The 13,722-nt window shown below is 36.5% G+C and overlaps 1 protein-coding gene across 13 annotated transcripts in view; it reads left to right on the top strand.

Moving 5' to 3' along the window:
- Positions 1-977: 977 nt before the first annotated feature.
- kctd15b (potassium channel tetramerization domain containing 15b) overlaps positions 978-13,722 on the top strand; it is a 36,239-nt gene continuing 23,494 nt past the window's right edge. The window contains exons 1-2 of one of the 13 annotated variants that reach the window (XM_058752305.1): positions 978-1,111; positions 13,290-13,465. In XM_058752305.1, coding sequence (XP_058608288.1) covers positions 1,040-1,111; positions 13,290-13,465 — 248 coding nt within the window. In that variant the 5' untranslated portion in view covers positions 978-1,039. The other 12 variants (XM_058752311.1, XM_058752309.1, XM_058752315.1 and 9 more) reach the window with 12 other exon arrangements.

Here is a 13,722-nt window from a genome sequence, read left to right as displayed (position 1 = left end):
ATATAACATGAAATTTTTATATCACTGCTATGAGTATTACAACATCATTATTGTAATTTTTTTCTAACATTTGAATTTTTAATTTAGTGCAATATTTTATCATTGCAACATTTTATTGTCATTTTCACTAGCAACTGCCATTATATATATATATTGTAAAATAAAGTTCACCGTTATCCCACTATTGTGACCATCAACATGTTTACTCAATCTATGACCACACTCAACAAAACTGAATATATGCGAATGCATATATTAATACTAGACACCCTAAAGATAATGTGTACCAAAAATCTTTGTCATATCTTTATGTTAACATACTTTACTAGCCTTTCGTTTTGGAGCTTTGATGCATCCATCATCATCTCAAGGTGCAAACAGGAAATAAACTGCTCTGGTCATGTGACAATTTGCACTAATCATGTGAAACTGCACATATTTAATTGGGACCCTTTATTTTTTCCATATTTGCAGGAAGTGCACAAAAAACATCAGTCGGTACGGTTTGTAGAGCTTTATAAATGGTTTAATGGGTTTTAATTATGAGACACGTAGTAGACAAAACTTACTTATTAAATTACTTATTAATAATAATTTTATAATTTACACATTTTATAATGTAAATGGGTTAATTATCTGTTTTTGATGTCTTTTAAATTAAGTACTAGAAAAAAAATACTTTTGAATATAAATCCTTTTGAAGTTTAAATTTAAGATTAAGTAGCCTACTAGAAAAATAAATAAAAATTTTCATATAAATATGTACATTTTCTATTTTGGTAAAAATATGTAAAGTCTATTTTATATATTTATTAATGGTCAAACATCACTATTAGGCTATTATTGCTCAAATTGATTTCATCAAACCCAAACACTAAACATTAACTCATCCTAACCATATTTTCACATCAATTTTATATAATTTCATCCTGATGGATGAAATCAAGCCTAAGTATTCTGTGTCACCCGGACGTGATGTGTTTTCATGTTGTTTAAGGGTCAATCATTTCTGTGTAAATCCCTGTAGAGCCGCTAAATCATGTTGGATGAGGTTTTACTGACGCTGCGAGATGAAACGAACACTTTGATTGATTTTACAACAGCTGAATCTGTAAGTAAATCACATCAGCTCCTGAGGACACAAACACGCGCCTCGCATATCAACTAGTCTTCAAAGCAAACAAATTCATTTAACTCGATTATTACTCCATCTTCAAACCGTTTAGGAGATATTTTATGATGGCAGGGCGACATTCACGAACGCTGTTTAACCCGATCTCATGAATATGCGTTTCATTGGCACGATTCTATTTGCCAAAACGGACTTTTGGCATGCATATGATACGCAAATGGTAGGTTCAGGGGTGTGGGGTAGGTGCGTATTATATGCACGCCAACATATGCATGCATGATAATCCAGACCAACTTTATTCAGAAAACTAAACACTCTTTAACTGGACGACAGACTGGGAGAAACTGCGAGTTATTAGACAGGCAGAGAGTGAGTCAGAGCTCATTTAAGGCTGAAGGGCTCGAAGTCTCACGGGAGAAGTCAAGTGCTGGATGAGAAACCTCTCAACTTTCTGCCAGTAATGAGAGCGACGGAGGAGAGACGCGGCCGCGGGCTGAAGAGTCGCCGAGCCCCGCGGTCTGATGCTGCTCAACAGCTAGAGATTCACTTCAGCAGTCGCAATTAAAGGAATGGAGCTCAGTGTGCAGAATCCGTGACAGAAAATCACAGAAAGCATTTGCACTCGTCTCTCAATCTGTAAACTTTTGTAATGCACTTATATTTACGAAATAACGTTTTAATGGGAATGAGAGCAAAACAGAACAGATTTTTTTTTTTTTTTTTTTTGTCAGCTGAGTTGCAAAGATAGGCCTACCAGAGACTGTTTACATGGAGAAAAATACAGGAATGATGAACAGCAGCTGGACCACTAAAGGATGATTTAGACACGTTTGTACGGATTAATTATGAATTTTATATATAATAGGCCTGGAATATCTTGGTTTATAAGTGCATTATTGTAAACACGATGTGTGTTTATTTTTCAAACTAAGGGACAAGTTGAGTTCATTTTCTGTGGTAATCAACACTAAACAGATAAACATACATCATATTATACATATGCACTACCGTTGAAAAAGTTGGGGTCAGTCATTTTTTTTAGGCAAGGATGCATTAAATTGATCAAAAGTGACAGTAAATACATTTATAATGTTCCAAAAGATTTCTGTTTAAAATAAATGCTGTTCTTTTGAACTTTATACTCAGCAAAGAATCCTGAAAAAAAAAAAAAAAAAAGTATCACGGTTTCCACAAAATAAAGTGTTTCTATTCACGTCCGGTGCACACGTGACGGAAGTGTGAAAGTGTAATGATGAACTTTAGCCACACGGTGGCAGCACTGCTGCGTGAATCTGCGCTCCGGCGCTATTGAGCAGCATTCATTCCATTATAGCCTGTTAGTGAAAGCACACGCAGGCTTCGATCAAACAAGGGTTTATAAGAAGTGGACTTTTGACTCCTGAACACGAAAAAGACAATTAACATGGAGAAGAGGCACTTGACTATTAAATTAAATTAAAATCAATATTAATCTAACAGGCTATCTGAAGATCCATCAGGAGAAAACACACTGTAAAACATTTCCATCTACATCAGCTTAAAAAGTTTAACTGCTGCCTTAAATTTTTAATATAATAAATCAAATAAAAATTGTAATTAAATATAACGAATAGAAGTTTTTTTCTAGAAATATAATTACAAAAATATCAAACTGTATTATAATGACTGTACTGGAATACAGCTGGACAAATCAAAAGTATGACATAATTATGATTAAGATTAAAAATCAAAATCATATATGAGATGAAAAGTCAAAATTACGGCAACTATGACAAGAAAAGTCGACTTATGTAAACTTTATTCATCTCATAAATATGACTAATCTCATACTTTTATGTAAGGATTTTTAATCTTATAAATTACTTAACATTTAAATCAAATTTGTAGTGGCTGCATTGTAATTTGCATACGATTGTCATCTGATGAGAAAGAAGGGCTGTGTCGTGTGTTGGTGAGCGTCGGGCTCTTATAGGGGCGTCTGAGGGAGGTTTTAGCCTTCCTCTGCTCTCCATCAGTCTCTCTGACAGGCTGCTGTGGGGGGCCGAACCTTCCCATCAGCCCGCTGGAGAGAGGATGAATGGATCTCCCTCACAGGACTGCATTACTACTGCGTCCAGAGGAACGAGGAGCCAATCAGACCGCAGATATCAGAGACACGCCCTCAGCCCACAGACAGACAGACAGGTGTGAGAGGATGCACATTTTCACTGAACTTCTGTCTAAGCGGTACTGATCTGATATTTGATTGACAGCTGATTTGATTGATGCTGATGGTGAGACTTAACTTTTATGTCATAATTATGGATTTTAATCTCATAAATGACTTTTTTCATAGTTTTGACTTTTCTTCTCATAAATGTAACATTTTATGTCATAATCATCTCTTTCCTTGTCATAATTTTGATTTAGATGTTTTAATTTTAGTTTTTTATGTATTTTTATTCTAATAAATATTACATGGTATGTCATCTTTATAGATTTTTAACTCATAATTTAACACTTATAATTTAATATTTTCATCTTATAGATGCATTTGTCATAAATATTCATTTTTATGTCCGAATTTGTTTAGTGTGTCATGGTTTGGATTCATGTCGTAATCTCAGTTTTTCATCTCCTAAATACAACTTGTGTCATAATTATGACTTTCATCTCATAAACAGGACTTAGTCTTATTAATATGACTTGGTTTGTCATAATTATGACTTTATGCCATAATTATGGAGTTTTATTTCATAATTTTGACTTTTAATTTACATTTTTGATCTCATAAATATAACATCATAATTATAAATTTTGTCATAATTTGGATTCAGTATATCATAATTTGGACTTTTCAACTAATAAATAGGACTTTTATGTAATTATTTTATGTCATAAATAAGGATTGTTATCTCATAATTTCGTAAATTCAATTTAGTATGTCATAATATTGATTTATGCCATAATTTCAACTTTATCTCTTGAAAAACTGACTTTTTGTGTCATAATTATTACATTTAATATCATAATTATAACTTTTTGTCATCATTTCTATCTTATATGTTTTATATGTCATAATTATGATTTACCAAAACATATATATATATATATATATATATATATAAATATCATTGTTTTCCTTCCATGTAATGTACGAGTTTGTATTAGTAAATAAATTCAACAGAAAATAACACAACACTTATTTTAAAAAGTGACATTTAATTAAATAGAAAGTCTAATAAAATCAAAAATAAATAAAATACTAATTAAATCAAATGCATTTCCTCCGCATCCTGTAGTCTTGTTTTATCTCTCTCTACATTAAAACATATTTGTGCATAATTAAAAACATCTCCGTAATATACGCCCGCATCTGTCTCTCCAATAAGACTGGAAATATCTGCTCGATAAACTCAAGCACACAGCTGTACAAACACATGCATACTTTCTCTGACAGAGACATAAAAATATACAGGGCGTCCGTGAAAGCCGCTTCACAGCAGAACAGGAAGGCCATTGAATAGGCTCAGATAACCGTAAAATAATAATAGGAGATGCTGAAATGCAGGCTGAAAATAGACCAGCATGTAGGCAGTGAGTTGGGGCTCAGTGCTTCCGGCGTGACTATTAACGACACCTGCTTTAGCGCCGGAAGGCCTGATTGTTATTCTTATAGGGTCATGCATTAATGCATATGCACTCATTTACATACACGCCCCCCTCGCCGTGTGCATTCCCATATCTGAGTGATTATTCCTTTTGCTGGCTATAATTCAGAAGCAGCATTATTCAAAATATCAAAAAACAGTTGATTATGGCATGTTGCAAATATGGCATCCATCACTGTGACATTTAAAGAAAGGCAAAAAGCAAAGATTGGATATGTTTCCTCATCAATATGGAGATGCTGCGTTAATTTTTGAAAAGCCATTGTTGGCTTTTATTGCTTTTATAGGCGCGCTGCCGTCGCCCAGAGCCATGGATTCATCAAAGACAGATGCACAACGATGAGCTCGAGAAGCGTTTCTGATGTTCTCATGACAGAAACATTCACTGAGGAACAACTCAAAGCACCAGGCGAAATATATAATACTCCATGGCATAAATGTGAAATTCAGAATTCAACTATCGGCTCCCAGTCAATTCATAAATGTGAATGTGAACTGAATTGGCACTGTTGTGTTCTGTAGAGCTGCTTTAGAGCTGAATTGAATTTGTTTGTAGCATCAACAGCGTTATCGAACTGACTCGACTGTCTTCAGAAGAGCTGCTTAACTGAATTTGTTTTATAATTGATGAACTTTACCCAGTTATTGAACTGAACTGAATCAATACAGCAGAATTTGGATTTGACTCATGTTTGATCGAGTTTGTATCACTGATTCTTTTAAAACTGCTTTGAAACAATCTTTATTGTTTGCAATTCAAAGAAATTAGACAGTAGAATAATTGCACAGTAACTGCAATATTGTGACGTTTTGTCATCAGCTGACAGCTCATTTTAAAATATACAGTATATAAAGCAATTTACTACAGTCTAAACAGTAATTATGTAAATATGTAATTATTTCCACCACATAAGAAAAAACTCATGCTTTGGTAAAAAGTCAAAATTATGATACAAAACAGAAATTATGGAAAAATTCGATCATTATGACAAAAAAAAAGTCGTATTTATGAAATGAAAAGTCAAAATCATGCCATAGATCCAAATTATGATGTACTAGATTGAAATTGACATAAAAGGTGACAATTATGACATTAGAAGTTATATGACTATTTATATGAGATAAACAGTCAAAATTATGACCGATCCAAATTGACATAAAAGGTGACCATTAGGATTATAATGAACTCAAATAATGGATTATATATATATATATATATATATATATATTTACTTAGTACGACATACATTTTTTTTTAGGGTTTCACTTTGGATAAGTGTTTTCCGAATGCAAAAATGTAAAGCTGTAAAAATCAATAATAATTCTGATCTAAAATTTATTTTGAAAAAGATCTTTCAGCACTTACAACTTAGGAACAAGTAAATAAAGAAATACAATAAAAGGGTTGAAGCTTTCATAATGTTTCCTTTAAAAACAAATTAGTTCAATAATGCAGTAGTTTTAAGGGACAAAAAAACTGCAGATTGGTTGAGGACTTATAAAACATGAGGCAGGTGCTCAACTGAAAGTGTGTCACTGCTCGTGGAGACTGGCATCATTACCGCTGCCGCACCTTCTACAGGAACATCATTTCTTCTCATCTTCATGAACTGAATTCTGGAAATTGTCTCCTGCTGAGCGTCTTCAGGTGGCTTCAAACATCTGATCAGACCTCAGCCAGCCTAACATTAACGTGACAAACTTTTAATGAGATTCAGACATACTTCAGTATGAACTGATTTGACTTCAGCGGCACAGAGAGTCACAGATGAGGAAAGGCAACAGGTTCTCATTGTCTGTATATTTAGTAAAGTTCAATCAACCTATGAACAAAAACAAGAAAATGTTATTTTCCCAGCACAATTGTTGAATATGAATAATGCAAGAGTTTTGTGTAAAAGATCTTTATTTTTATTATTAACATAGTTAATAGGCGGAATCCAAACTCTGCCAAATTTAAAACATTAAAATGGTTCTTCATGTATTCTTCATTAAAGAATTTCTTCAACTATACAGATTAGATTTCGGCTTTTTTGTTATATGAAAGTCACATTAATTAGTCTCAGAAACATTCCCCATGCCTTCATTAATTTTTATCTATTTTTAAATGCCTTGTGCGTAGGTTTTATACTCTTGCAAATAAATCCATCATAAAATGTTATTTTATTTTTAAACTAAGATGATGTTAACAAGGTTATTATGGGTGACTTAAAATTAAAACCATAAATTAATTATTCAAAATAAAATAAACATTAACTAAAATAAAGTGAAAAAATAAAATAAAATAAAATTATATATATATATATATATATATATATATATATATATAAAGATTTCCTCTAGTTCCTCTGGGTTAAATGTTAAGCTTTATAAATAAATCTAAAACTGAAATAAAACGAATAAAAATTATATAGACTTTTTTTTCTTAAAAAAAAAAAAAAAAAAAAAATCACACTCACATTTAATTAACCTTTAATTAAAATTAGAACAGAAAATGGAACATAAAAACAAAAATTCACATAATTCAAAATATTGATACTAAACATTGATTAATAATTAATATAATTTAAGTATGATTTCAGTATTTATCAAGTAAAAATTACACTAATTTATTCACATTTGATTAGTAATCTTATTAAACTCAACTTATTTATTTAAATGTCAATTAAAATGTATGCATTAATATGATTAATGATAGCATTACAATAATAAATTACTATTCTTTATTGTACATCATATGTTTTCTAAATATTCCAAAATCTTTCTTTGTATTTCCAGGAACATCTCAGATTTTCAGTGCATACTTTCATACTCGACACTATGATTTATTTGCCCATCGAACACTCTTCATCCTCATTATCATCACTTGAAAGGATGTTTTGTGGAAATCACTGTCAAACGAATCATCTCAGGGAATCTGACCCACTTCAGCTTCTCCTCTCACAGACAGCACAGCAAAACCCATAAATTACAGGAATTAACTGATGGCAACTAAAGCACCCGGGGCGACTTTGTAAGCTGTTTAAATCTTTAAACTTACAACATCTTCTGCACACGGCTGTAGCTGAACGCACTGCAGGGCTGTTGTATTAATGAGGGGGAAACTACAAACCGCATTCCTCCTGCGTTTGTAAGTCCTGAGGAAAACACTCTCTGGCTTCAGGACCACTTTCTTCTGTGTGTGTCTGATACCTGCAGGATCGCTCATGCTTTCCTTCTTCTGTAATCAATTAAGCAGTTGTTTTGAAAAATATTCTTGTTTTATGCATTTCATATGTTAAGAGATGATTATCAGTTTCAATCAATTAAACAGCACTGCTAAAGCATGATCATTTATTAGTAATACATTAGGAAACTAGGGACAGTTGTTTGCTTTAATATTGCTATTTATTTCACATTTGATAAGTCAAAATCATAAATTTTGAATTTCATAATGGCTTTACTCTTCAAATTTTGCTGAAACTCCTATGATAACAATGTGGTTCCAATTGTGACAAGTTACCCCATATAGTGTAACAGCATGTGTTGCAATTGGGGCATGTTGTCACAAAAGGTCAACGCGTGGACTAGATGTTTGCTATAATATTTCTGCATAGTTTGTTGTTATTGTTTACATTTGATGTGTCATGAAATGACACATTTAGGGTTTAAAATTGTCATAAAAATGGGTTTGCTGAAAATTGCTGAAACACATAAAATAACGGCAAGTTCCATTGTGACAACATACCCCATATAGTGTGGCAACGTGTATTGCTATTGGGGCATGTTGTCACAAAAGGTCAATGTGTTTAATGACCTCAGTAGTATTTTGTAAATCTTCATTAGTAAAGAAACTGACTCTGAAACTTCATTGCCATGAGCACTGCAGAACAGCACTACAAGAGCATTATATATAGGAATTCAGCATTTTTACATTTGATGTGTAATAAATAATAAATTTTGGGTTTCAGAATTGTTTTACTCTTTAAAATTTGCTGAAACCCCTATAATAATGGAAGTTTTCCACTGCGACAACTTACCCCATATAGTACGACAACATGTGTTGCTACTGGGGCATGTTGTCACAAAAGGTCATTATATGTTTAATGAACTCAACAGTTCTTCTAAATGTTCAGTCGTAAATAAATTGATTCTGAAACTTTGTTGCCATGAGCACTGCAGAACCTGCTCTACAAAAGCATCATATATTAGAAATTCTGCATTTTTCATTTAATTTGCTTTTACATTTGATGTGTCATAAATCATACATTTTGGGTTTGATAATTGTTTCACTCTTTAAAATGTGCTAAAACTCCTATAACAATGGAAGGTTCCATTGTGACAACTTACCCCTTAGTATAACAACATGTGTTACTATTGGGGTATGTTGTCACAAAAGCTTCAATGAACTCAGTGGTATTTTGTAAATGTTAAGTACTGTAGTATTTTTCTACTTGAGATGTTAATGTTTGCGTCTATATAGAAACTGACTGATACAGACAATATACAGAAACTGAATAAAAATGTGACTAGCTCCAGCCTATTATTCTACATTACTTGAATTAATTCTATATATTTTCCCGATTGGAAGCCAGAGAGAGCTATCCTTCTGTATGTCATTCATTCCTCCATTCTATTACTGTAATAAAACGAATCGTTATATTCTAATCTACTCTTTGAAATCTGTCGTTCCTCCGAACGCACACCGGCGGGCGCCAAACATCACGGAACGCCTCGTTCAGCATCAGTCCTGTATGTGAGATCCACAGTAATTACGGGTCTCAGCGCAGCATCAATTATTCACACTTATTTACACGCAAATAAACAAACATTCAGATAAATAAATAATCGAGTACCTGCGCGGGGAAAGCGGCGCAGCTGATGCCCAACACAACTGTCTTTATTTGTTTGCCTGCTGTTAAATAAATGGAAATCCGGCGCGAGAAGTGTAAGATTAGTGTTTGTGTGGGTTTAAACCGACGTTCTGCCCCGTTTGCACGGGAGATCCTGCAGCAGCAGACATCTCCATCTAGCCGTGCGCAATAATTGAAATGGCGCATTTGGCTGCGGGCGGACTGTGAGGGCGCACAGTGAATGATGTCCAGACGTCATTTGCTTTTAATGGCCTCCAGGAAATTTGCCATTACAATTCTCACAGACATTAGAGCACAGAGAGGAGCGAGGGGGAAAGCGCCGCATGCATGAGCACCAGATCCAGATTTTCGCTTTGCAAAAAGAAAACGCGTCTTTTATCGCCACTTTATCAACAAGTTCCAGTGCGCCTCCTGCTTGCGCGAGAGCGAAGAGAGACTTTTACTCGTTCAGGGAAGGAAAATGTGTTGTTGCCTCTGTGAAAGAGCCCGGGGGAATGTTACATCAGACGAAATGACAATGATTAAAATCAGCCTTTCTGCCTCTCCAAAGTCTCAGGAACGGCGTGGTGACACTTGCCTGATGCGTAAACCGTTATGTGCTGAACTTTAAACCCTCGCCAGCTATTTTTACTTTGCGAAAGAGCTAAGCGAGGCTAAATAATCGAGGGGAATATCGGGTTTGCATCTGTTCCAATGAGTCTGCTCGGGTTTGAGTTAATTGTCCTCTAATCCTGTGGCCCCAGAGGCGTTTGCGCAGCCTGGAGCCAGAATTCTTCTTTCGGCTCTGCTCTGATTTAGAGACGGATTATTGGCTTCCTTCTGCCCATAAGCAAAGCAGCAGATTCACCGTGGCCAAAAAAGACAGTGGCGAGGCTGATATACGCGACCGAATCAGAGTATTAAGAAATAAGAAGATCAAGAGGGGGAAGGAGAGCTCTGGTCTCCTGGAGAAGGTAAGACAGTCCTGCGCGCTTTTGCGCTCCTGCTCTGAACGCGTCCAGACCGCAGCAGCGCAGCTCGCTATAGTCGCCCAGACCCATCGCGATCCACCTCTGGCATGTTTTAATGCAGTTTGACGCGCTTTTCACTCCGGACAGGACGAGAATAGCTAGGCTGGATCGTTTATCGGATAGAAACTTGACCGAGAGCGAGCGACGCGAGCGACGCGAACCTTCATCTGGGAGCCGATTGATCGAACCGGACTCGGATCGCGATTCGGACATCTACGATGTTTGAAACGGTACCATTTCCAATTAAATCTCATCTCAATGTAGAGTAGATGATTCATGTGATGGTGCTTTTGTGGTTTGTCGAGAATGAGTGCGACGCCGCGAAAACGCGACGCGTCCTCGAACGCGTTCACGCTTCATGTCCTGTGAGATATTTCACGATTCTTTTCTGATTCTGTAACCTCATTAAACGCCCTCTAGGCATCGAGAACCTGTGTTATTAAGAGGATATATGCCTCGTACCTGAAGCTTTATCGCTGTGAGTGAGACGCCATGTTGTGAAATGATCTGAATTGAAGTTTTAACCCGTAGGGCACCGACCTGAAACCGGAGAAAGCAAGCAGGGAAAGTGTGTGTTGATTTCATTGTACGCGTAACGAACGTTTCCGCGAACGTCCAAGAGGCATTTTTAAGCTTCCGCCGTTGACTGTCGAAGCAAACGTGTTTATATTTGCTTTGAGAGGTTGACAGGAAAAGCGAGGATTGGATGAAAACCGTCTCAAAGTTTGACGTCTGTGTTTTGAAAGCGGTAGCTGGTCTAAGATAGTCCGAGCTAGTAAGCAGCTGGTCAAGATGGTTTTGGAACCAGCTTAGACTACCTACATGAATGCAGCTACAAGTTTGAAGATGTATTTCCCAGCAAACACAGAACGTTCTCCAAACATCACCACAGTAGGTTCCCATTTGATTAGGTTTTGGGAATCAACGTTGCGAGAAGGTTGTGTATGACTACCCAACACAGGACATTCTCTGATGGTTATTTTTGGTTTATTTTGATAATCTGGAGGTCATAAACATGAGTTTGTGAGACATTTTTCTCATGTTTATGAGCATTTCTGTACTATTAAGCTTGGCCATCTTGACTTTTCTTTACTCTTCTACCTGGTCTCTCCTATTAACAAAGAGAGAGAGAGAGAGAGAGAAGGGGCAGATCCACTGTATTCCCTCGGCATTAATATCTGGGCTTTTGGTTACAACGCCCCTAGCTATATGGAGATGAGGGATAGCTTCATATGCCAAAACGTCTTAAGTCTTTTTTTTTTCATTCAATGGAATCTGTAATGTATCATCTTGCTTGTGTATTAAATGAACATTAGTGCTGAGGGCTTGGTGGCAACACCCTGGAAAATTCTGCCGTCCGCCTAGAGCCCATCGCCTCCAGTGCTGGAGCTGAGTGGAGCCTGTAACAACCGCCTTCTGTTTACCATGTATGGTTAAAATAACAGGCGGGCAAATGAGCCAATGCATGGAAGAACTTGTCGTTGAAATCCCTTTGAACTCCAGGTTCACAATGAAGCAGTCTTTCTTATGACAACTGGAATATGTTAAGTCGTATTTCCATGTGGCCCTGCATGATCCGGGCATTGTGAGGTAAAGTTTTGACTTGTACAAACAAGCCTTTGGGTTTGGACAGAGTCTTTTCAGTAGACAGTCTTCAAGTGAAATTCAGGAGGAAAGTGGGTTTGTGTGTGAACGCTGTTCGATTCAAGTTTGGACATTTTTGCATATCCTCAGTACAGCAGGGTGTCTGTGGATTTATTCTGAGCACTAGAAGTGTAAAATGCACATCAAGACAAGCCTACATTGGCGTTCAAAACCGACTGAATGGCACAATCCAAAGTTTCAAAATGGCTCTAAAAAGAGCTAGAACAGAGACGAGACCGTAAAATAATAGTGAAAGAGTAATTTAAGGTCGTGCACTGAAATTCAAGCTAGTAGACCAGCTGGCCAAGATGGTTGGGAACCTAAATGCAACTACAAGTTTAAGATTTATTTTCCAGCAAACACAAAACGTTTCTAAAAAATTCGTACAGTATGTGGTTCCCGTTTGATGTGGTCCCATTTTGTGCATTAAAAATTTTGTGCATTTTAAAAAATTAAGCATTCGTGCACTGAGAAAGTGCATTAACAATTGGAAGTCAAATGCATCTTTGGAGATCCAGTGTTGGTGGAAGTTGAGCGATTCTCAGTTCACTAACAGCGGATTCGTGGTTGGAAGTGATGCCTGGCGTTCCACGTGAACGCGCACAATGCCCTCGTTTCCCAAATGTTCAGATTGGTTGCTGAAGTGTCGGAGGATATCACGTCTAACACATAACACGACCTTTAATTAGAAACTTGCCATTTTTTTTTCTCTTTCCCATCCCCGGAGGCGAACACCTCACATATCTCTCTCGCTCTCCCTCTCTCTGCAGCGTTAATAAACATCCTTGTATCCTGCCCTCGGGCTGCACCAGTGAAAAGATGCAAACATACTTCATTAGAGCTGTGGCAATAATTTGTAAGCTAAATATGCGATGGGGCAGATGAGAAAACGATCTGATAAGACTCGCACAGACGCTCAAGGTGGGAGAGACGCTAAGGCACCGTGAAGGCACATCAGCAGCATCATTTCTCCATGGCTTTCCCGTTTGTCTGCTTCCAGGAAGGGAGAAGCATGTCACGCCTGTCTCTGACCCGGTCCCCGGTCTCTCCTCTGGCCGCGCAGGGGATTCCACTGCCGGCTCAGCTCACCAAAGCCAATGCACCCGTTCACATCGACGTGGGTGGCCACATGTACACCAGCAGCCTGGCGACCCTCACCAAATACCCAGACTCACGGTAAGACCCCTGGCCTCTTGTAATGTTACATAAGAGTGTGCAATCAGAAGTTTAACGACAAACTGCCACGTTTGCGTTATTTTTGTGCACTTTGGCTTTTTTGGGGTGTGCAAGTGTTTGTTTTTAGCATTTTTACATTATACAAAGCATTCTGAATGGTTAGAATCATTTTGCTTGAAGTTAAAGTGCATGTTATTTTATTGAATTGTATTATTTTGAAATTGCATAAAATGACATTTAAGATGCTCTTTTGTTCG

The sequence above is a fragment of the Onychostoma macrolepis genome, chromosome 18, assembly GCF_012432095.1.
Source record: "Onychostoma macrolepis isolate SWU-2019 chromosome 18, ASM1243209v1, whole genome shotgun sequence".
In the NCBI taxonomy this organism is placed as follows: domain Eukaryota; kingdom Metazoa; phylum Chordata; class Actinopteri; order Cypriniformes; family Cyprinidae; genus Onychostoma; species Onychostoma macrolepis.
Note: the sequence above shows the minus strand (reverse complement) of the source record. Positions and strands in the feature narration are given on the sequence as shown.